General features: G+C 44.9%; 1 protein-coding gene across 2 annotated transcripts in view; it reads left to right on the top strand.

Annotated features, from left to right (window-relative positions):
* tbc1d30 (TBC1 domain family, member 30) overlaps positions 1-23899 on the top strand; it is a 108264-nt gene that overhangs the window by 23636 nt on the left and 60729 nt on the right. For both annotated transcript variants that reach the window (XM_086009270.1, XM_086009269.1), the window contains exons 3-5: positions 7920-7981; positions 11043-11108; positions 16014-16139. In XM_086009270.1, coding sequence (XP_085865396.1) covers positions 7920-7981; positions 11043-11108; positions 16014-16139 — 254 coding nt within the window. The remainder of the gene's footprint in view (positions 1-7919; positions 7982-11042; positions 11109-16013; positions 16140-23899) is intronic.

Below are 23899 nucleotides of genomic sequence, written 5' to 3'. Positions count from 1 at the left end.
ATCCCAGGTATCAGCCTGGTGAATCTTCGCTGCACTCCTTCCATGGCAAGAACATCCTTCCTCAGATAAGCCGACCAAAACTGCACAAAATTACAGCCTACCAACCTGAAAAAGATCCGTTTATCCCTACTCTCTGTTTTCTGTCCGTTAACCAATCCTCTATCCATGCTACTATATTACCCCCAACCCCATGAGCCCTAATCTTGTGTAATAATCTTTTATGTGGCACTTTGTCGAATGCCTTTTGGAAATCCAAATATACTACATCCACTGGTTCCCCTTTATCTACCCTGCTAGTTACATCTTCAAAAAACTCTAATAAATTTGTCAAACACGAGTTCCCTTTCATGAAACCATGTTGACTCTGCCTAATCATGTTATGATTTTCTAAGTGCCCTGATACCACTTCCTTAACAATGGATTCCAGCATTTTCCCGACAACTGATGTCAAGCTAACTGGCCTGCAGTTCCCTGTTTTTTCTCTCCCTCCTTTCTTGAATAGCGGTGTTACATTTGCAACCTTCCAATCTGCTGGGACCATTCTAGAATCTAGGGAATTTTGGAAGATCAAAACCAATGCATCCACTATCTCTTCAGTCACCTCTTTTAGAACTCTAGGATGTAGGCCGTCAGGTCCAGGGGATTTGTCGGCTTTTAGTCCCATTAGTTTCTCTAGTACTTTTTCTCGCCTTATATTAATTACTTTATGTTCCTCACCATCACTAGACCCTTGGTTCCCCACCATTTTTGGTATGCTTTTTGTGTCTTCTACTGTGAAGACAGATATAAAATATTTGTTTAACGTTTCTGCCATTTCCTTATTCCCCATAATAATTTTTCCTGTCTCAGCCTCTAAGGGACCAACATTTACTTTTGCTACTCTCTTTTTTACGTACTTGTAGAAGTTCTTACAATCTGCTTTTATATTTCTTGCTAGTTTTCTCTCATTCTATTTTTTCCCTTTTTATCAATTTTTTGGTCATTCTTTGCTGGTTTCTGAAACTCTCCCAATCCTCAGGCTTACTATTATTCTTTGCAACATTATAAGCTTCTTCTTTCAATCTAATGCTATCCTTAACTTCTTTAGTTAGCCATGGTTGGATCACTTTTCCCATGGAGTTTTTGTTTCTCAATGGAATGTATTTTTGTTGAGAATTATGAAATATTTCTTTAAATGCTAGCCACTGCTTAACTACCGCCATACCTTTTAATCTATTTTTCCAATCTACCTTTGCCAACTTGCCCCTCATACCTATGTAATTGGCTTTATTTAAGTTTAAGACTCTAGTTTTGGACTTAGGCAAGTCACTCTCAAAATTAATGTGAAATTCTATCATATTATGATCACTCTGCCCCAGAGGATCCTTTACTATGAGATTGCTAATTAACCCTGTCTCATTACACAATACAAGATCTAAAATAGTCTGTTCCCTGGTTGGTTCCATGACGTATTGTTCTAGGAAACTGTCCCAAATGCATTCTATGAACTCGTCCTCCAGACTACCTTTGCCAATTTGATTTGTCCAGTCTATATGAAGATTAAAGTCCCCCATGATTATTTCATTACCTTTGTCGAAAGCTCCTACTATTTCTTGATTAATATTCTGTCCAACGGTATAGCTACTGTTAGGGGGTCTATATACTACTCCTACCAATATTTTCTGCCCCTTGTTATTCCTTATCTCCACCCATACTGATTCTACTTCCTGATCTTCTGAGCCAAAATCCTTTCTCTCTACTGTCCTTATGTCATCCTTTATTATCAGGGCTACTCCCCCTCCTTTCCCATTCTGCCTGTCTTTTCGAAACGTCAAGTACCCTGGAACATTTAGTTCTCAACCTTCGCCACCTTGCAACCACATGTCTGTAATGGCTATTAGATCAAACCAATTTATCTCTATTTGTAAGGAATGATACATTATGTACACTAGCTATTATAGTTGATCAGTAGTTGGAATTGCCATAAATTGCATGGAGATAAAAGGGTACACCAAAACTATACTGTTCCATTCATTTGGAAGCTGGTATTCATGACATAATGTTCCAAATTGAAGAACTGTGTGTAGGGAGAGGAAGAAGGAAGTGATCAGACAAACTAAGCAGATGCTCAACCAAATCAATATCGCTAGCAGCATTTTTCAAACATTTTTGTTTAATCACATACTTGGGCAACCTGGCTGTATGCAGTTACTGAGCACAAATGATTGACGGAGATGAATTAATATTATTATCACAACACTCATTAAAATTGGGTAATTTAGTGAGTTTATTATTACAGCTATGTATATTAATTCAACTTTTTATCAAATCTGGCTCAGTAACCACTTCATGTCAATTCCCTTAATACCATTTATATGTTCTGTTTACATTTGAAATAATTAAAAAAACTTTAACCACAAATGGACAAAAAATTTAAAATGTTAATCATTTTTAAATAATTTGTTTTTATAAGAGTACTGGTTAAGAGACCCCCATGTTTTTGTTATATGAACCGGTTCAAGATTTAGTGCTTGTTCAGAGATAGCCATGCCAATTTTTAAAAGCAAACATTGGAACAAGGTGCACAGTACGGTAGCTTTATGTATTTGTGTTGAAATAAGAGGTTGGTTTCTGTGCACAGTGAGTTATTAAGCTTGGGCACATCATTTTGGGCAGTGAAGGGGAAGGAGGAAGAAAGGGATTGAACAGACACTGTGCTTATTTACAGAGGAGGAGGGAGAAACTGGGAGAATCTATTTTCTAACAGCTATTGAAGTCTGAGAAGTAGAATGGGAGTAGATTACCTGCCTTTTGAATTGTGTTTATGTTGGGGTTAGACCCAAATATTTTTTTCATTTGCCACCTTTGTGATTTAAGAGGCTCTTGATTAAAATCAATGGGTTTAATAGCCTGGTTACCACAGCAACTGGTTAATCTGGCTTTTAGCCATATTAGGGAAGCAGCTAGTTTGGAAAACAGTTATTTTTTTGCAGTGGATTTTTTTGGTTTGCTGGGTAGAATGTTCTGCCAGATGAAGAAGCCACCCAGAAAAAGAAAGGATTTTCGGTTCTTGTTTCTTAAAAAAAAAAAGGTAAGTAATTATCCTTTAGGAATCTAAGTTTAAATAAACCAGTACATGTCTTTTAGAAAAAAAAATCATGGGCTAGACATATATTGATTGAAGTTCCCAATCATAGATACATTGGAGCCGATTTTCACCATGTAGTGTAAATCTGTTCTAATTTGCTTTGCACTGCTTTAAGGCTCACCTGAATCTCAAGTGCAAATATAGTTTGACAATCTAAGCTCATTTGCACTGCTGGTAGGAGTGATCGATTGATTAAGTCAAATTTAAAGGGATGAGAATAGTTAAAAGGGGGAACAAACATTCAGAAAGCTCTGGAGAGGCTTAAAAAGCTTTTCAATCCATCAGCCATCTTTGCCAATGCTGAAGAGACAGGGAATTAAGAAGTAGCAGGTCCAGGTGAAGGGAAAGGAACCACAAAATGCTGACATGAGCCTGTAGACAACTGATGGCACAGCCTAGCCTGGCTTCCCCACTTGGCAGCTGAAGTCAAGATGGTGCTTATTGAGGAAGTTGCTCTCTGTCACTCCACAGCGCCATCTCATGGGTTAGCACTGCAGCATACCTGCCAGAAGGTGCAGCCAAGTTTCAGTTCACAGCTGACTGTTACTGTCCCTGCGTATGTACAAGCCCTTTGCCGCGTAGTAGCCACATCAGGTGGTACAGCTCAACATTGGCCTCTCAGCTGACACAGACCCTCAGAAGAGATGGTCTCACAATCATTCCCATGCAGGTTGTCCAGGGCATGCAGAAATGGTTGGTGGCATCTAGGCAGGTGCAGTAAAGAAGGCAAGGCTGGCTCCTGATCACCCTGGCATGCCCTCTTTCATGCAGTACCATGTAAAGCATAACCTGCTGTGATTGGGGCGCTTCTGAAGAACCTTCCAGCAGAATGCATATTGAGCCATTCAAGTCTCATCGCGATACCACTGAGGGTCTGCTGGTGTGCTGCCTTTGGGAAGAGGAGCCTCCAGCAGCACAACATTTATCAAAGTAGGGTTGTTGCTCCTTCTACAGACATGGAGATGTGGTTGCCAGCAGCAGAATACAGAATACCTCTTGGACAGCCTGACCTGCTTGGCAAACCTATGCAGCCCATCCTTTACCTTTGAACAGATCAGCTCAGAAGATCATTATCGGGCAATCAATTCAATCCATTAAAGGAAGTACAAGGCAAATAATAAAAATAAAAACAACTGGCACAAAGGCTCATGAATGCATAAGTAGCAGCATTAAATAAAAACTTCAAAAAAATACAAGAAGGGCCTGTAAAAGAACTAAGCCATTTACTTGTAAAATTTACAGGCCTTTTAAAGGCTTTCCTACATGAATGGTTTGCTGAAGGCCTATTTCCTGCCAAGTATCCATGGGCGTTTGGAAATTCAGTGTCCAGTATGCCTGTGGGCTGTAAAATGGCACAGGATCCTTCCCCGTCCCACCTGTCTCAGACAGACAGGTTTGCACCACAAACCACCCCACCTCTGGAAAATTGGGTGGCCCCTGAAGCCAGCACTAAGTGGACTGGACCAAATCCTACTGGATTTCCTTACGGCTAAAGTCCCATTTTCAGGTAGAAATGGGATGGTGAGGAGATGGAAATAGCCCCATTGAGTGTTGAATATTTTTTGAAGACTTTAATACATAAGCACACTTCATGGTATTCTGCTAAATTCTATTGCTATCATAAAGCAGAATTTGAGAGATTTACAGAAACATTGAATTCATCTCAAGCAGCAAAATTTGAATAAGCATAAGAACATAACCAATTCGCAATCCATGCTATTTCTTAACAGACAGAAAACAAAGAGTAGGGATAAACGGGTCTTTTTCAGGACGGCAGGCTGTGACTAGTGGGGTTCCGCAAGGATCGGTGCTTGGGCCCCAGCTATTCACAATCTAGCTCTTAAGCTTTGGCATTTCCTCCCTAAACCTCTCCCTCTCTTCCTTTTAAGACCCTCTTTAAAACCTACTGCTAACCAATCTTTTAGTCACCCATCCTAATATCTCCTTCTTTGACTTGGTGCCAATTTTTTCTGACCACACTCCTGTGAAGCTCCTAGGGACGTTTTCCTATGTTAAAGGTGCTACAGAAAAACAAATTGTTGTTGTTCTGTAGTTCCTTTTCTGTTTCATTAGACTTCTTTGCCTTGCACCCACCAATTTAATATCATTTGTGAATTTGCGAAATGTCCAATGGAGTGATTCATAATACAATCACGTCACTGTTTCTTTCAGTACAAATGGTTCAGTTCAAAACTGTCAGAAAAATGTAGAGGTTTAAATATAATACGTGTAATACCTGCTGTAATGCAGATTTATCCTGGTAGCCAAGGTGGTATGGTTTTGAACTGAGCTTTCCTGGATGGCAATATATGCATTCACATTCACCTTTTAATTATAGCCCTTTCTGAAAGTGTTTAAATGAATTCCGTTGCAGAAACTGCGATCTATGATCATTTCACAATGATCAATTGAGTTTGTTATTTAAAGTTTTTGCAGTTAGATACTTATTGCTCATCCCTTTTCAAATTGGCATCAGAGTATTTCCTTAAAATAAAAGGGGGGATGGTCACCCTTTGGGGAAGACGAGGTGCTTCGGTCAGACTAGAGATTCTACAAACTCAGTTGGGGCTATATACACAGCGGGTCTACTTTACCCCAAATTACCGAAGGGCGGTAAATATGACGTGATAATTTGCTGCTCGGGGAGTTGCCTTTTTATTTTCTGGAGCGATACTTACCTTTTTAAGAGAGGAGACGTTCCCTCTGGACCTTCTATGTGTGTTTATAACAAACATTCCCAAAACTAGCCTACATGGTGGCGTTCTCCAATGTCGAGATCAGAGACTGTGCCGATATGAATTGACACGAGAAGGGCAGCCCTCAAACTATTTGAGCTGTTTCTGCAGCGCTGGGCTCCTCTGTTTTGGCGAGGAGTCTATTTGAATTGCCCGGGTGCAGTGTGTTCTTGTCCCGCACTACGTTCCGCCGACACTGACGGCAGTCAGGAGGGTGCGGGGGGTTTGTGGCCAGTGATATCCGTGTACTGATGCTGTGTAAAGGTGGGCGGTTACAGTGATTGCAGTGAAAGGACCGTGTTACTGCTGCACTGCAGATATCTCTGGACAAGGGCGAACCTTGCAGGCGTTAATGAAGAACGAGCTTCGTCTAATGTTTGTGCGATCGCTAGTTTTGATTTGCGGGTAGATGCACAGCCGATTTAATTATATATATATATATATATATATATATATATATGTGTGCTCAACAACAAAAAATATCCCGAAATGACAATGGATTCGCCGTCTACCTGAACAATCCACACAAACCGAAGCTCCGTTTGTAGGGAATAAGATTTCGAGGTTTGTTGGTTTGAACCAGGATCCGGAATGAAAAAGGGTAAACACACCCTGGCTTCAGGCAAGCGCGCTGGCAAGTGTCTGAAAAGGCAAAACACGGCCGGCATGACCAACATCATCAGCAATGTTCTGAAGAAGAGGAGCTGCATCGCCAGGACCGCCCCGCGGCTCCTCTGCACACTGGAACCAGGTGAAGCCTGTGAAAATAAAGCCGCGACCCTGGAGGAGTGTGTGCATGTTGTGTGTGGATGTGCTGTTGCCCAGTGTGTTGTCCAGCCTCTCCGGCGCTGGAGAATGCCAGGGGTTGTGATGTCGAAACGGCGCCTAATCTGCGAGCAGGAGCGAAACCTATTTTGAAGGTTTAAAAATCACCCTTTGAATTTGGCTCGGCGAATGAGCAGATTTGAGAGGGGTGCAGCGGCGCAGTTGGCATATTTGCAGAACCCCCGAATTGAGATCAAAGGATTTGCATGACATCCCGGGCGAGATGGGGACAGGCGGGGGCTGTGCTGGTGTGTTCACACTGCAAGCCCAGGGAGTGGGTGCATGTGCGTCTTAAGCCGATTAGGTTTCAGTGGCGAGGTATTGGCGGAGACACAGCCGCCCAAAGGGAGCCTCCATCGACGTGGTGGAGAATCGAGCAGGAAGAATCGAGGCGGAATGGCAGCAGGAACGACGGGGAGTGCATGCGGTGAGTGAGGTGTGCGCAGCACTGACGCTGCGATTTTCCTGTTGGGAATGTCACAGCCGTGGGGGGCAGATGGCTTTAGAAACACACGATCAACAACACCAAGACAACGCCTCGATTGCAGTAGAAACGATGGCAGCATTGAGCCCACACAGCTCCCAGGAACAGCCATGTAGTGCGTGGAACCGGGAACCCATAGAGCTCCGGAGAATGTCGCTGCAGAAACACAATTCCCCCCCTTGGGCCTGCCGCACTGACGAGCAGCCTATTTATTACACAAACGTTAATCATGCTAAAGCAGCGCCGGTTCAAAGCTCGCCTCCAGAATATTCAGCACCTGTGTTTTTGTGGACAGCGCACACGGGTTTTGGGGAACGGCCCCACGTTCTGGAAACGATATATATTTAAAAAAAATCACCCAGCTTCCGGATCCCAGACTCCGAATGGAAAGCCGCAGTCCAGCTGTAGGCAATTTCCCCTGTATCATGTCAGCGCCTCACGTTACTGCTCAAAAATGCCCATATGGTGCTCAGTCCGGAGAAAGGAAACCACAGGAAGGTCCTTTGTTACTCTGCCAGGTGGCGCGATGCATTGCGAGAATATCGAGCCGATACCATTATTTGACAATATCTGGTGGAGTATGCCGTTGTTAACAATGCATTCTTACTGCAGGGCAAACGGTCCCAATGGTTTAACTAACAGGCTAGTGTGGAACGAATCTGCTCATTGTTCTCATGCAAGAGCTCTACATGTTTTGAGCGTTTGTAAATTTAATCTCTCATTAATATTGTCTTTTGTCCCCTTTTAGGAGTTGATACAAAGCTGAAATTTACACTCGAACCATCTGTGAGCAAACATGGGTTTCAGCAGGTAGGTCTTGGATCAATTTTGAATTTTTTGGGACAGTTGCAAAATACTAAAACAATGGCTGGAAACATACCTGCCACAAAGGAAGATGGTTGTGGTTGTTGGGGGCCATTTATCTCAACCCCAGGACATCGCTGCAGGAGGCCCTCAGGGCATCATCCTAGGCCCAATTGTCTGCAGTTGCTTCATCAATGACTTCCCCTCCATCATAAGGTCAGAAGTGGGGCTGTTCTCTGATGATTGATAGAGTTCAGATCCATTGGTTATTCTTCAGATAATGAAGCAGTTCATGCCCTCATGCAGCAAGACTGGGACAACATCAGGCTTGGGTGGATAAGTGGCAAGTAACATTCATGCCACACAACTGTCAGACAATTACCATCTCCAACAAGAGAGAGACTCCCTTTGGCATTCAATGGTATTTACCAGAAACTCAACTGGGCCAGTTGCCACATAAATGGCATGGTTATTAGAGTAGGTCATATGTTGGGTCTTACACAGCAAGTGGTTCACCTCCTAACTTCCTAAAGGATGTGCTGCAGCAAGTCACTATGGCTTCTTTGGCAGCACCTTCAAAATCTGCGACCTCCACCACCTGGAAGGGCAAGGGCAGCAGGTACCCGGGAACGCCATCACCTCCAAGTTCCTCTCCAAGTCATACGCCATCCTGACTTGGAAATATATCACCATTCCTTCATCATCGTGGGTTAAAATCTTGAAACACCCTAACCAACAGCACCTTCACCATGTGGACTCCAGTGTTTCAAGAAGAAGGCCCACCTCCACCTGCTCAAGGGCAATTAAAGATGAGCAATAAATGCTGGCATTGTCAGTGACAGTCAAATCCAGGGAATGAAAAGAATGTAACTTTTTAAAAATACATGCACTCTCAATTGCTTGAAGTCATAGGGGTCAATTTTCTGGCCGCCGTCGGGCAGCTTTTCAGGTGGCCGGGGGCCGAAAATCGCCGAAAAAGCGGGTCGGGACCCCCCCCCGCCTGATTCCCCGTCCAACTTTCGGACCACCGTTTCCCCGCGACCCGCTTCAGTCCCAGCCACTGCTGGTGGGACTGGTCGTCGGCACACTAATGACCAATTATTACCTTGTTGAAGAAGATTTTCCGGGGCCATTGTGACTTTGGGGCTTTCCCCACATCAAACACGCCTGCGGGGAACCCCGCTGATGAGACCTGGCGTGAAGCTTGCCGGCTTGCTTGCTGTCAGCTGCAGGTCAGGGAAAGCTGCGATTTAAAGGGACGGCACTTGTATGTTGAAGGACCTTGTTGTTGCAGGTTTGGGGCTACTCCTTCAAGGCTTAGGCACAGCTGTGGAAGGTTGGAGCCTCACACACTTCTCCAATGCGATCTCCTGGGAAGCCCCTCTCGCCACCCTCACTCAGCGCTTCCTCAGCGGAGGCATCTGCGAGAAGCATGGGACGCCTTTTTTTCCTTCCCTTCTTGCCAGTACAGGATCTCCAGCAGCAGAGGCGGCAGCAGCAGAACCAGGAACAGCAGGATGAGCACCAGGAGCACCAGGCTGCTGCTCACTCACCTGAAGCTGCACAGGCCAGAAGGGGCCAGCGCTTGGAAGTGGCTTGAGAGCACCTTGCTGCGCTTTAGGGGGCCATGGGGACACGTTTCTGCACTGGCAGTCCTACTCAGAAGGACTTCCATGAAGATCTGGTTTCTCTGTTCAACAGATGGCCAATGCTCCTCAAGAGATGTCATTCTCTTATGAGCACTCACCATGTTTTCCGTACCCTGGCGAGTTATCTCCTCCATGGAGGTTGCCAACCTTTCCATGGTGCTGCGTTCATGCGCCAATGACTCCACAAAGGCTCTGCTCATGGTCGCTATGGACTCCTCCATTCACTCCACACTCGCAGCGACCCTGGAGACAAAACCTGCCAGGGACTCCTGCATCTGTGCATGGAGATCCATCACCTCTTCTCTTGCGGATGGACCCAGAGGCAGAGGGTCAACATGCAGCGCAGCTGAGCTGAGCTGGCAGAGTCCTGCGCCCTCCGACGAGGACTCTCCACTGCTGTTCCTGTCTCCAGAATCTGCTGAGGCTCACTTGTGAGCTGTGAAACACCAGGTGACAACACTACTCTATGTCCCAAAGGTCCCCCCGAGGTGTGAGTGTCTGCGCTGGTGCTGGGTGCACTTACTTCTGCTGATGCTGTGCCCTCAGAGGTTGGAGCTTCCTCTGAGGAGTCTGGCTGCACAGCCTCTTCCTCCTGCACAGTGAGGACGGGGGCTCTGGATGGTACTGTGGGGGAGTAAAGGAAGGAGTTAGAGATGTAATGCCAAGGTTCTTCTGGTGACTCCCAGCGAGTTGGCATCTGCTGACACCTGCATCCATGCAGCATTGGTCTCAGTGGGAGGCCTCTTCCTCCCTGAGCTAGGGAAGAGGACCTCCCTGTGGGCCCTAACCCAATCCAATAATGCCTGCAGTGAAGCCTCGTCGAATTTGAAGGCAGCTCGGGGTCTGGCACTGGCCACAGCTGCTGCAGGCTCCTCTGCCATCCTGTATGGTTCATTTGGAAGCCTTCAGAGGATGCAGTGCTTGCTATGGACCTTGAAAGCACCACGAATGATGACATCATACTGTGGGGATTTCTGACTCGAATTGAACAATTAGCAAGGCTGCCCACATGCTGGGAATTAATTGGCCAATTGAGGGAAAATTGCGTGGAGCTGGCTGACACTTTTTTATGTGTGTCAGAACCCCCACATTCGGGGAAACCCGAACATTTCCCACACAAGCCGAAAATCGGGACCATAGTGTCTGGACTACTTAACTCTTTCAGACTTCTGTCCTGCTGCAGCTACTGATCTGAGACCAGTATTTGCCAGTTATATCGTAGACTGGATTCAATCTGAACCAGATGACAGTGTCATCTGTCTTTAGCTTTTATGTTTTAATATAATCCATATTTTAACTTCTGGCATATCTGAAATAATTCATACAGCTGAGTAGTTAACAAATTAGTTACTGTAATTTTAATGTAAAACTTCCCTGAAACTGTTTTGCAGAATTAATTCATAGTTATTTGTTTTTAGTGGTATGATGCTCTGAAATCCGTTGCTAGGTTACCAACGGGAATTCCAAAGGATTGGAGGAAAAGGGTAAGTGGCTGTCAATTGTAGAGACCATTTCTATGTGGTTTTCGCATCTGTCTTTGTTAATAACAAATTATTTGTACATAGTCATATTCACCTTCAAAGCTGACATTTTACAAAGTAAACTGTTTAAAGGACTTAAAATTGCATAGATTCTAGAATGGTTCCCGTGGATTGGAAGGTAGCAAATGTAACCCGACTATTTAAGAAAGGAGGGAGAGAGAAAATGGGGAACGACAGACCAGTTAGCCTGACATCAGTAGTAGGGAAAATGCTAGAATCTATTATTAAGGACGTGGTAACAGGGCACTTAGAAAATAATAATAGGATTAGGCAGAGTCAACACAGATTTATGAAAGGGAAATCGTGTTTGACGAATCTGTTAAGAGTTTTTTGAGGTTGTAACTAGCAGAATAGACAAGGGGGAACCAGTGGATGTGGTGTATTTGGATTTTCAGAAGGCATTCGATAAGGTGCCACACAAGAGGTTATTAAACAAAATTAGGGCTCATGGGATTGGAGGTAATATACTAGCATGGATTGAGGATTGGTTAATGGACAGAAAACAGAGAGTAGGAATAAACGGGTCATTTGTGGGCTGGCAGGCTATAACTAGTGGGGTACCGCAAGGATCAGTGCTTGGGCCTCAGCTAATCACAATCTATATCAATGATTTGGATGAGGGGACCAAATGTAATACAGGAAACTTTCTGATATCCGGCACTGACGGAACCGAGCTGGTGCCGTAACATCAAAAGTGCCGGACATACCAGAGTTAATGTTTAAACATACGAAACTGAGAAGCTCCGTGTGAATCAACAAACCCTGTTGCTTAGCAACAGCTTCAAAACAGTCGGCTGCACTGCAAGCGTCTGTAGCTGAAGCTGTTGCTATAGCTACAGACCTTGCAGTGCTTGACTGGGGGGGGAAAAAAGCAACGAGAACTAAAAAAAACATATAGAAAACGGCTCCTGATTTTTGCCGTTAGATCGAGTATTCCGGACATATAACCTCCGGATAAACCAAAGTTTCCTGCATATCCAAGTTTGCTGATGATACAAAGCTGGGTGGGAATGTAAGTTGTGAGGAGGATGCAAAGGGGCTTCAAGGGGATATAGACAAACTAAGTGAGTGGGCAAGAACATGGCAAATGGAATATAATGTGGAGAAATGTGAAGTTATCCACTTTGGTGGGAAAAATAGAAAAGCAGAGTATTTTTTAAATGGTGAGAGATCGGGAAATGTTGGTGTTCAGAGGGACCTGGGTGTCCTTGTACACGAATCACTGAAAGTTAACATGCAGATACAGCAAGCAATTAGGAAAGCAAATGGTATGTTGGCCTTTATTACAAGAGGATTTGAGTGTAGGAGTAAAGATGTCTTACTGCAATTATATAGGGCCCTGGTGAGATCTGGAGTATTGTGTACAGTTTTGGTCTCCTTACCTAAGGAAGGATATATACTTGCCATAGAGGGAGTGCAACAAAGGTTCACCAGACTGGTTCCTGGGATGGGGAGATTGTCCTATGAGGAGAGATTGAGTAGACTGGGCCAATGTTCTCTAGAGTTTAGAAGAATGAGAGGTGGTTTTATTGAAACATACAAAATTTTTACAGGGCTTGACAGGGTAGATGCAGGGAGGATGTTTCCTCTGGCTGGGGAGTCTAGAACCAGGGGTCACAGTCTCAGAATAAGGGGTTGGCCATTTAGGACTGAGATGAGAAGAAATTTCTTCACTCAGGGTGGTGAATCTTTGGAATTCTCTACCCCAGGGGGCTGTGGAGACTCAGTTGTTGAGTATATTCAAGACAGAGATCGAAAGATTTTTGGATATTAAGGGAATCAAGAGATATGGGGATAGTGCAGGAAAGTGGAGTTGAGGTAGAAGATCAGCCATGATCTTATTGAATGGCGGAGCAGGCTCGAGGGGCCAAATGAGCATTTCTTACGCTCTTATTAAAACATTGTGGTAAGATTACATATATCACAGTTAATGTAGATAGAATTATAATGAGCAATATTCTCTTGTATATATTCTTCAAATTTGGTAGAAAATTCTTATGTATTTTGTAACTTGCAAAGATGAGTATGCCGAGGTGGTATTTAATGAAGATCTGCGGGATACAATTTTATTCCACAGAGTTTATAAATGATGAGTAATGCAGTTACAAATGAATTCTCATTACTGAGTGTAATATAAATTATATCCCATAGCTTTTCATGTGTTCTATTCATACCATGAGCTAGCTAAACAATTAAAATGATTAAAATTTGACAAATGCTAATTTTAAATGTGGACTATTTTAATTAACTCTAACTTATTGTTCTGTTGCCAAATACAATGTCATCATCATTAAATATGTTTTATAATTGAAGGAGATTACATCATCTGATCTGTAACTATATAGCAACAACATGTATTTGAGTGTGAGAAACTCAGAGCAACAGCAAAAATGGTAAATAGATGTCATTCAAAGCAATGGCCTACAGTGCTAAAAGTGGAGATTTTTTAAAACCTTTGTGAGTAGCTATAGTATGACATGTTACTGTATTAAGTACATGACTGGTTAACCACAGTGATGGTTAACACTGTCTTGATACAGGCTCAAGCCCCAAACTGGGAGTTAGTATTGCACCAAATGACACTTCTATGAGCACTATTCTAAACTCATGCCAGACGGTACTGAAGATGCCCAGTAAATTACAGTTTTTTATTTATTAAGGCTTACAATATAAGGCCCATTCTCCAGCACTGCCATTTCTTACCTCAATGGGTACACAAATTTAGCTCTTCCCCCTCAACTTGTACAAGTTTAAACAGTAATAGCTGTCACATGCCTTAAAATGAAGTGAGTGAACTTCTAATCTTCTAAATCTGCGGTAACATGTTCCATTTAGATCTGATGATCACTTTCTCTCCAGATACTTATATACAAGCACCTCAACATGATTATGTATGGCTTAACAACCAACATTGTAGATCACTCATTGTGAAATATTCTTAGCCCATGGTGTGCAAAGAGAATTTAGTGCTTATGTGTAAATTGTATTTCCACATTTTCAGCATTTAAAACACTTTGGTATCTTCTGAATCAGCCCAAAACTTGCTCTATATAATAATTTTGCAGAAGCATTAATTGTTCCGATCTTGTTTGTTATGTACTATCAATTGCCGAGAAAACTTTAGCTGCATGTGGTACTACAGAATGATTAATGCAGTACGCAACTTAGTTCCTGTCAGAAACAAGAGTTTAAAATAATTGCAATGCACTTTATAAATCTGGAATGTGCTAAAGACCTTGAAATAGGGCAATAGTACGAGGAAAAAAGTAATCAGTGCAACAATGTTTTGAATTTAAATTAACTGAATGGAAAGGAATACAATTTAACACATACAAAGGGGGAGAAATTGGGTGAGTAGCGCCACCTGTTAGCGCCTAAAGAGGCAGTCAGTGGCTGCAGCGCCACTGGCTGCGTCTCCCACGATATTCAGTAGGGGCGCTAATGGTGGCGTTAGGCATTTGCGCTGCGCCGCCACCGATGACGTCATCGGTGTGCGCAGCGCCCCATTCGTGCCCCGTTCGCGATATTTGGTAGCGAACGCCGCAGTTGCGCCGTTCGCTACCCGTGCCCGGTTCACGGGGCCTTACTGTGCCGGCAGCGGCGCAAGTTAAGGTGGAGGTGCGGGGCGGCTGCTTTTTCGGCAGCCGCCTGCCAGCACCTCCGTCCCCGGCCTCCTAACCCCCCCCCCCCCCCCGCGGCATTGCCGGCTGTTTCCCGAGAGCCCGGCACTTCTCCTTGGTGCCGGGCTCATTTGCCGGCACTCGCGATCGGGGATCGCGCTGTTGCAGGCACCTCCCCCTTAACAGTGGGAGGAAGGCCTGCAGTACCGCAGCGTGATGCTGCGGCACGTTGCGCTGCGATAATCAGTTTCAGCGCCCTAAGTGGGACGCGGAGCGCCTCGAGCCGCGCCCCGTGTCCCTCGAGGGGCACTGAAACTGAATTTCTGGCGATCGGTATCACTCCGATCGCTGCGCTAAATCCTGCGTTCAGGCGACTTTTGCGCCACTTTGGCGTTTGGCCCATTTCATTCAGCAATGTGGTAGGCAGTCACGAAAGGGGATTTGATGTTAACAATTAAAGATTTAACCGATGCTATTTGTGCATATTAGTTAAGTCGTTTGAAAATGTAAAATGTTTTATTGAAAAGATATGGCCCTTTATGGTCCAGCCTCCTCTTTGTAGTCATCCCTCCTAATATCTCCTTCTTTGGCTTAGAGTCAATTTTTGCCTGATTACGCTTCTTCTGTGAGGTGCCTTGGGATGGTTTTCAACATTAAATGCATTATATAAATACAAGTTGTTGCTTATGTAAAGGTTAACATACCCCTTCCATTGTAGTGCCAATGGGTACTACTACATTGATCTAATGAGTCGTTACATCTATGGAGCAAAGAATGAAAGGCAAACCACATTTACACTTAAATCAATCTTGGCCTATTTACAGGACATATTAAATTTTATGCAACTCACCATTATTTTAATGGGGTGGGGGCTGTAGCAAACTTTACACAACTGAAAGTGATTATGAGACAAACAAATTTAAATATCAAATTCACTTGGAATTTTGCTGATTAATGCATTTTAATTTTTGTGAAAACTCAATGAAACTGAACATTAAAGTAAGTGGTCTGTTTGCAAAATATGTATCCTTGTTTCATTTCTGATGAAAAAGTTCAGCCATTTAGATTCTGTTATTTCTAGTGTATCTGTTAAATCTCCTGCAGTTTTAATGGACTGTGTTATTTTTTAGTCTACATCTTACAAGAATCCCTAGTTCATGTTGATTGTAATCTACTTTTCCTTATAGAACTCGGTCAGAGTTTTATTGTACTATCTATTCCCCTTCAGGTTTGGCTGACTCTAGCAGATCAGTACTTGCACAGTATCGCAATCGACTGGGAGAAGACTATGCGTTTTGCTTTTAATGATAGGAGCAACCCTGATGATGATTCCATGGGCATTCAAATAGTAAAGGTAATGCCCAATCTAACTGCTTCTGTTATGACAAACCTTTCGCTTTCCCTACCCTAATGCTGCAGAATTGTGTGCCTGCATACGCATGTGCGTTAGTCATTTACAAGTGGATATACTATACATCTAGGGGGACGGGGAGTATACTGCCTTCAAAAAGTTTCATTTTTGATACACTACTTGGTACATTTTCCAGTAGTTGAAGTAGAGTTTGTTATATCCTTCATACAAGATAATAGAATCTGAGTTGAACAGAAACAATTATAATGGTGGTTCTTGTATATTATGGTGATTATTAGCAATGTGTCTATTAATTTCTTAACTCTTGTTAACAGTGAGGAACTGGAGGCAATAAACTTTTTTAGGTTTTGGAATGATTCCCTGAACAATTCCTCCTGCGCAACACCCCCCACACCCCCGCATCTGTTTTGTGAAAGCAAGTTGATGCACCATGTTCTCTATTATAAATTAAATATTGTCTACTACCTTCAAAACAGTTTTACTGCAGTCATGGGTGGTCTGGCAGGGCTGCCTCTGGGGCTGTAGGATGAAAGAGAGCGGCAAAGAATATAAGAGAGAGCAGGAGATGCTCAGAGGAGAGAAAGGAGGAGGTGGGCACTGCGCAGGAGATCATGCCCACAGCGGGTCCTCGGGGAGCACTTCTCCTACATGAACCTCTCTGAGGAGCAAAGCCTGAGACAAAGGAGGCTATCGCTGAGCTATGTTACCTGCTGCAACCACACTTTGAGCCTCAAATTAGGGCATGGAGAGCACTGCCTGTGGCTGTTAAGGTCACTGTGACCCTTAACTTTTATGCCACGGGTTCCTTGCAGGCTGTAGCAGATGATATCAACGACATCTCAGTTTGCAGTCCATCGCTGTATCAGGGAGGTCACCAAATCTCTCTACTCTAGGAAGAACAGCTACATTTCTTTCCCCATGGACAGAGCAAAGCAGGACCAGAGTGGACTAGTCTTTGCCCGGCTTCCCCAGAGTACAAGATCCTTGCGTACTCCCAATCACTATCCCTGGCATCTTTGTCAATAGAAAGGGATTCAACACCCTCAACATCCAGCTTGTTTGTGACCACGTGCAGCGCATCATGCTGGTCTGTGCCCACTATCCTGGCAGGATTCATTTATCCTGTGTCAGTCCTCAGTGCCACCTTTGTTACAACCAGGCCATCAGGTTACCGGCTGGCTGTTGGACGACAAAGGCGATCCCTTTCAGATTTGGCTCATGACTCCTTTCAGGAACCTGGGCACAGCTGCAGAGCTGGCCAACAACAAGAGCCATGTTGTCACCAGAAATGTCATTGAGCAGACAGTTGATCTGCTAAAGCAACTCTTCCACTGCCTGGCCCGTTTGGGAGGAGCTTTACAGTACACCACTGAGTGGGTATCCAGATCTCTGCTCATATGCTGCATGCTCCATAACTTTGCCTTCATGAGGGTCCAGCTCTTACCACAACCTGGGCAGCAGGAAGTGCAGGAGGAGGAGGAGCAACATGAAGAGGAGGAACAACAGGAGCAGCATCAACCACCAGTGCCCCTAGCTGCCAGAGCGCTCTGAGAGCAGTTCATCGAAGAGCGCTTCACTTGAACCATCCCTCGCGTGCCCATTACACCAACAGCCCCGCAATCCTAATCACCACTGTCCTTATTATCACCATCCAATTGTCTTGCTTCAGTCCAGCCTTATGGGTCTTGCCCTCCCTTCACTACAAATATAAACACCAACACTAAATCCAGAACCAAAGAACAAATTTATCAAACAACTCAATTCCATCTGTATCTAATAGTTAACAGAAATAGTTAAGAATCACCCTTGTGAAAGCCCTTCGTGCCTGTCTTCTGTGCTTGTTTACTGACCCTTGAGCAGCTGAGGGCCTTGAGAACCTGCATCTCGGCCAAGGCCGAGTCAGTCTGGCCCAGCTGGCTGTCTGGCACCAACAAGGACACTGACGGAGTGGGTATTGGGGGAGCAGGCACGCTGTCATCCTGTGACCAGTGGAGTGAAATGTGGTGCAGTGATATTAGGAGGGTGAAGAGAAGCGGGGGTGTATTGTGAGTTGTGGAGGTGTGAGCAGAGAGTAAGAGAGCAATATTTTTGACAACTCTGATGTGGTCCGTGAACTTCTTTCGGCATTGCAGCCATGTCCTAGGAGCTAAGTTTTTATAAGTGGCATCATAGATGCCTAATTTCCGTCCCGCCCCACCCCCCCACACAGACATGCAGCCAATGAATGGCACGGGTAGCGCTGGCTATATACCTAAATCATTTGAATGAGGTCCCAGCATAAATTTAATGTACTGCCTGGGATAATATGAACAGGTGTGTGCAGTGCCTGCCCCACCCTCTGCATGCCCGTTTCCAGGTGTAATCACATTTCTAGGCCACTACCTTTCCAATGAAAGAAAACACAATTTTTAAAAAATTCGTTTATGGGATGTGGGCGTTACTGGTAATGCCAGCATTTATTGTCCATCCCTAGTTGCCCTTGAGAAGGTGGTGGTAAGCCACCTTCTTGAACTGCTGCAGTCCATGTGGTGATGGTACTTCCACAGTTCTGTTAGGTAGGGAGTTCCAGGATTTTGGCCCAGCGACGATGAAGGATCGGCGATATACTTCTAAGTCAGGGTGGTGTGTGACTTGGAGGGGAACTTAGAGGTGGTGGTGTTCTCATGCGCCTGCTGCCCTTGTCCTTCTAGGTGGAAGAGGTTGCGGGTTTGAGAGGTGCTGCCGAAGAAGCCTTGCCGAGTTTCTGCAGTGCCTCTTGTAGATGGTACACGCTGCAGCCATGGTACGCCAGTGGTGGAGGGAGTGAATGTTTAAGGTGGTGGATGGGTTGCCGATCAAGTGGCCAGTGGAGCGTTTTCTCCCTGATTCCCATTGACTTCAGTTTTACTAGGACTCCTTGATGGCAGACTCGGTCAAATGCTGCCTTGATGTCAAGGGCAGTCACTCTCCCCTCACTTCTGGAATTCAGCTCCTTTGTCCATGTTTGGACCAAGGCTGTAATGAGGTCGGGAGCCGAGGGGTCTTGGCGGAACCCAAACTGGGCATCAGTGAGCAGGTTATCGGTGAGTAAGTGCCGCTTGATAGCACTGTCGATGACACCTTCCATCACTTTGCTGATGATTGAGAGTAGACTGATAGGGCGGTAATTTGCCAGGTTGGATTTGTCCTACTTTTTGTGGATAGGACATACCTGGGCAGTTTTCCACATTGTCGGATAGATGCCAGTGTTGTAGCTGTACTGGAACAGCTTGGCTAGAGGCGCAGCTAGTTCTGGAGCACAAGTCTTCAGCACAATAGCCGGGATGTTGTTGGGGCCCACAGCCTTTGATGTATCCAGTGCGCTCAGCCGTTTCTTGATATCATGTGGTGTGAATCGAATTGGCTGAAGACTGGCTTCTGTGAACCTTGGGAGTAGGCCGATATGGATCATCCAATCGGCACTTCTGGCTGAAGTTGGTTGCAAACGCTTCAGCCTTGTCTTTTGCACTCACGTGCTGGGCTCCACCATCATTGAGGATGGGGATATTCTTGGAGCCTCCTCCTCCCGTTAGTTGTTTAATGGTCCACCACCATTCATGACTGGATGTGGCAGGACTGCAGAGCTTTGATCTGATCCATTGATTGTGGGATCGCTTAGCCCTGTCTACAGGATGCTGCTTCAGCTTTTTAGCATGCATGTAGTCCTGTGTTGCAGCTTCCCCAGGTTGACACCTCATTTTTAGGTACACCTGGTGCTGCTCCTGGCATGCTCTTCTACACTTGTTGTTGAACCAGGGTTGGTGGTAATGGTAGAGTGGGGGATATGCCAGGCCATGAGGTTACAGATTCTGGTGGAATACAATTCTGCTGCTGCCCCACAACACCTCATGGATGCCTAGTTTTGAGCTGCTAGATCTGTTCTGAATCTATCCCATTTAGCATGGTGGTAGTGCCACACAACACGACGGATGGTGTTCTCCGTGTGAAGGCGGGGCTTCGACTGTGCACTGCTGCCACGGACAGATAGATTGGTGAGGACGAGGTCAAGTAGGTTTTTCTCTCGTGTTGGTTCACTCACCACCTGTCACAGGCCCAGACTGGCAGTTATGTCCTTCAGGACTCTATAGCTCAGTCAGTGGTGCTACCGAGCCACACTTGGTGATGGACATTGAAGTCCCCCACCCAGAGTACATTCTGTACCCTTGCTATTCTCAGTGCTTCTTCCAACATGGTAGGAGTACTGATTCATCAGCTGAGGGAGGTGGTAATCAGCAGGAGGTTTCCTTGCCCATGCTTGGCCTGAAGCCATGAAAGTTCATGGGGTCCAGAGACAATGTTGAGGACTCCCAGGGCCATTCCTTCCCGAATGTATTCCACTGTGCCACCACCCCTGGTGGGTCTGTCCTGCCAGTGGGACAGGACATACTGCAGGAGTTCGGGACATTGGCTGAAAGGTATGATTCTGTGAGTATGACTATGTCAGGCTGTTGCTTGACTAGTCTGTGGGACAGCTCTGCCCAATTTTGGCACAAGTCCCCAGATGTTGGTGCGGAGGACTTCGCAGGGTTGACTGGGCTGGGTGTGCCGTTACCATATCCGTAGCCGATGCCGAGTGGTCCATCCAGCTTCATTCTTATTATTTTGTAGCGGTTAGTTACAACTGAATGACTTGCTAGGCCATTTCAGAGGGCAGTTAAGAGTCAATCACATTGCTGTGGGTCTGGAGTCACATATAAGCCAGACCAGGTAAGGACGGCAGATTTCCTTCCCTAAAGGGGCATTAGTGAACCAGATGGGTATTTACGAAAATCTCATCGTTTCATGGTCACCATTACTAGCTTTTTATTCCAGATTTATTTAATTAACTGAATTTAAATTCCCCAGCTGCCGTGGTGGGATTTGAACTCACGTTTCTGGATCATTAGTCCAGGCCTCTGGATTACTAGCCCAGTGACATTACCACTATGCTACCATTCCCTGTAACATTTGCAACAACTGTACATTCTTATGAAGACAAAAAAATTTCATGGCCAATTGATTATCTTGGTATTCAAATTTAACCTTGTTTGCTTACCTTTTCAGTGTTTTTATTCAGCTGTCAAAATGTAATAGTTGTACATTTGTGTTCGCTGTAAGCTATGAACACCCACTATAACTCCAGGTTCCATATCTGGAAAGAAAAGCATTTAAAAGATGTCGAGGTATCCTAACAACAGTGCCCTGACATGACGTATGTTGCCATGGCTACTGCTACAAAATACGTATCCGTATCTGCACAGATAATGCAGAGTGCTGATGGAATATCTCAGCTGTATTGGATTGGCATTTAGAATTTATTCTGAAGAGAATAGGTTTTCTGCATTATGTGAAAGCTGAAATGCAGAGTACCTGTGAACATACTGACATTAATAAATAAATGCAAACAAAAGACATTTTTCTTTTTAAATTTGCTTCAGGGATATCAATATAACCATAGGAACTAAATTTACTGTTTTTTAAAATTTGTTCTTGGGATATTTGTGATACTGGCAAGGCAGCATTTATTGCCCATGCCTAGTTGCTCTGAGGCCATTAAAAATCAACCACATAGGGGATAATTTTAACCTCAACTGCCCGGCGAGAAACTGGCGAGATTGGATTGTTCGCCATCTTGCGCTCGGCCTAATTGTACTGTCTACGGGGCAGATTGAGTGAATTATCTGTTCAATTGCCAATCAAATATCCAATTGATTAAAAGTGAATTAGTCAAAAGCAGTCAGTTAATACCAGTGAGGAACTGAGAAATCAAAACGCTCTTTGTTTGAAAGGGATCAACTCCAAACTAGCATGCATAGAAAGAAAACTTACATTTATATGCCACCTTTCATCACTGCAGGTTGCCCCAACTGCTTTAAAGCCAATGAATTACTTTTGAAATGTAATCACTGTACAGCCAAATTGCACACAGCAAGGTCCCACAAATAGCAGCTACACTGTTTTGGTGGTATTGGTTGAGGGATAAATGTTGACACTGGGGTGGGGGGACTCCCTTACTCTTCTTCAAATAGCATCTTGTCATCTTTTCCGTCCACTTGAGCAGGCAGATCTGGCCTTGGTTTAACATCTCATCCAAAAGACAGCAGCTCCAATAATGCATCAATCACTCCCTCATTACTTCACTGAACGATCAGCCTAGATTATGTGCTCAAGTTTCTGGAGTGGGGCTTGAACCCCCGACCTTCTAACTTGGCTTGTGGCTGCACTGTTGCCTCCATCTCCAGAGGCTCCCACAGTCTGCATTAAAGTATGGATAGGGGCTTGAGTTCTGTCACAGCCCTCCTGCCGTCGGCTCTTCCGCAGATCAGTGCGAGTGCCGAGACGCAGCCCCATGTGAGTAGCAAGCAGCGTAATGAGAGAGGACAGCAGTAGCCTCTATCAGGATGACAGCATTCCTGCTCCCCCACCAACTCCTCAACCTATGCCCGTCCTTGTGCCAAAAGGCAGCTGGGCCAGACTGCCCTAGCAGTAGCCAAGGTGCTGCAGTCTGCAGCCAGGTCCCCTCCGGTTCGAGCTTCGGTGACCACAGCGCTCTCAAGTGCCTTCATGGGAGGCTCAGCAGCCTTCCACCTCCCATGCTGAAGCCACTGGGGTGGCACTTTGCAGGAGCAGTAGACTAGGTAGGAGACCACTAAAGTCAGGCACTAAGGGTGCTCATTAGTTGCTGAATGTGTTGATGCTTATTTTCAGTTACAGTTTTTATGGAATTCTTGGTGTGCAGAGTTTCTTTGAATATTTGTTGACCAGGCATTGTGATTTGATTGAAAGACCCACACTGGTGTTTGGGTTGAATGCAGTCCTAAGAATGGTAGATGGACTCGGATGATATTGGGAGGGACTGATGGTGCTAGGAAATAAGAGTTTGTTAGTTGAAGTGCTCTTTGATAAGCTGCTATCGAAGAGCTGGCAGGATAAATGGACCTTGCTCTTTTTCATCATCCTCTATATCTTCTTGTTCTTCATGCTGCTCCACCTCCATGTCTTCCTCCACAGGTGGCTTGATGGCTTGGCCCCTTTCCATGACAAATTTGTGGAGCTTGCAGCAAACAGCAGCAAACCTAGAGACTCTCTGGGGCATCTATTGCCAAACGCCTCCAGGCCTATCCTTGAGGATGCTGCTGGCTTGCTCTATCAGGGCTCTTGTGGTGCCATGTCTTAATTATATCTCATCTCTGCGTCTGTGCACAGATTTCTGACAGGTGTCATGAGCCAGACCTGCAGGGGGTATCCCTCGTCTCCAAGCAGCTAGCCTCTTCGCTGATGGCCTGGGCAAAGCCAAGAGCAGAGTGTCTATTGACACCACTATGTCAGCCAATGATTGGCCTGTGTCAGCCAATGAGTTGCACTGTGTCAGGCACGGAGTTGGAGGTGGGGCAGGACATGCGGCAAAACCCAAACAGTCTCCTTACTCAGCAAACCGAGTCTGTTTAACAGCGAGCTACAGCAAACCGTCTACAGAGGCTTCACGTGATGAAGGAGCAGCGCTCCGAAAGCTTGTGATTTCAAATAAAGCTGTTGGACTATAACCTGGTGTTGTGTGATTTCTTACATTTGTCCACCCCAGTCCAACACCGGCATCTCCACACCATACTTAAAAAGAGTTTCTACAAAATACAGCAAACAGAAACCCTGACCAAAACTGCAGCCACTTCTCCTGCTAAAAGAAGGGTAATTTCTCCTACAAAATTGCAGTGAGTGAGGATAGTTACATACAAATTATATGTGTA

This window comes from Somniosus microcephalus, chromosome 16, assembly GCF_052327205.1.
Source record: "Somniosus microcephalus isolate GS21.2 chromosome 16, FLI_Smic_1.0, whole genome shotgun sequence".
NCBI lineage: Eukaryota > Metazoa > Chordata > Chondrichthyes > Squaliformes > Somniosidae > Somniosus > Somniosus microcephalus.
This window is presented reverse-complemented; position numbering and strand designations above follow the sequence as displayed.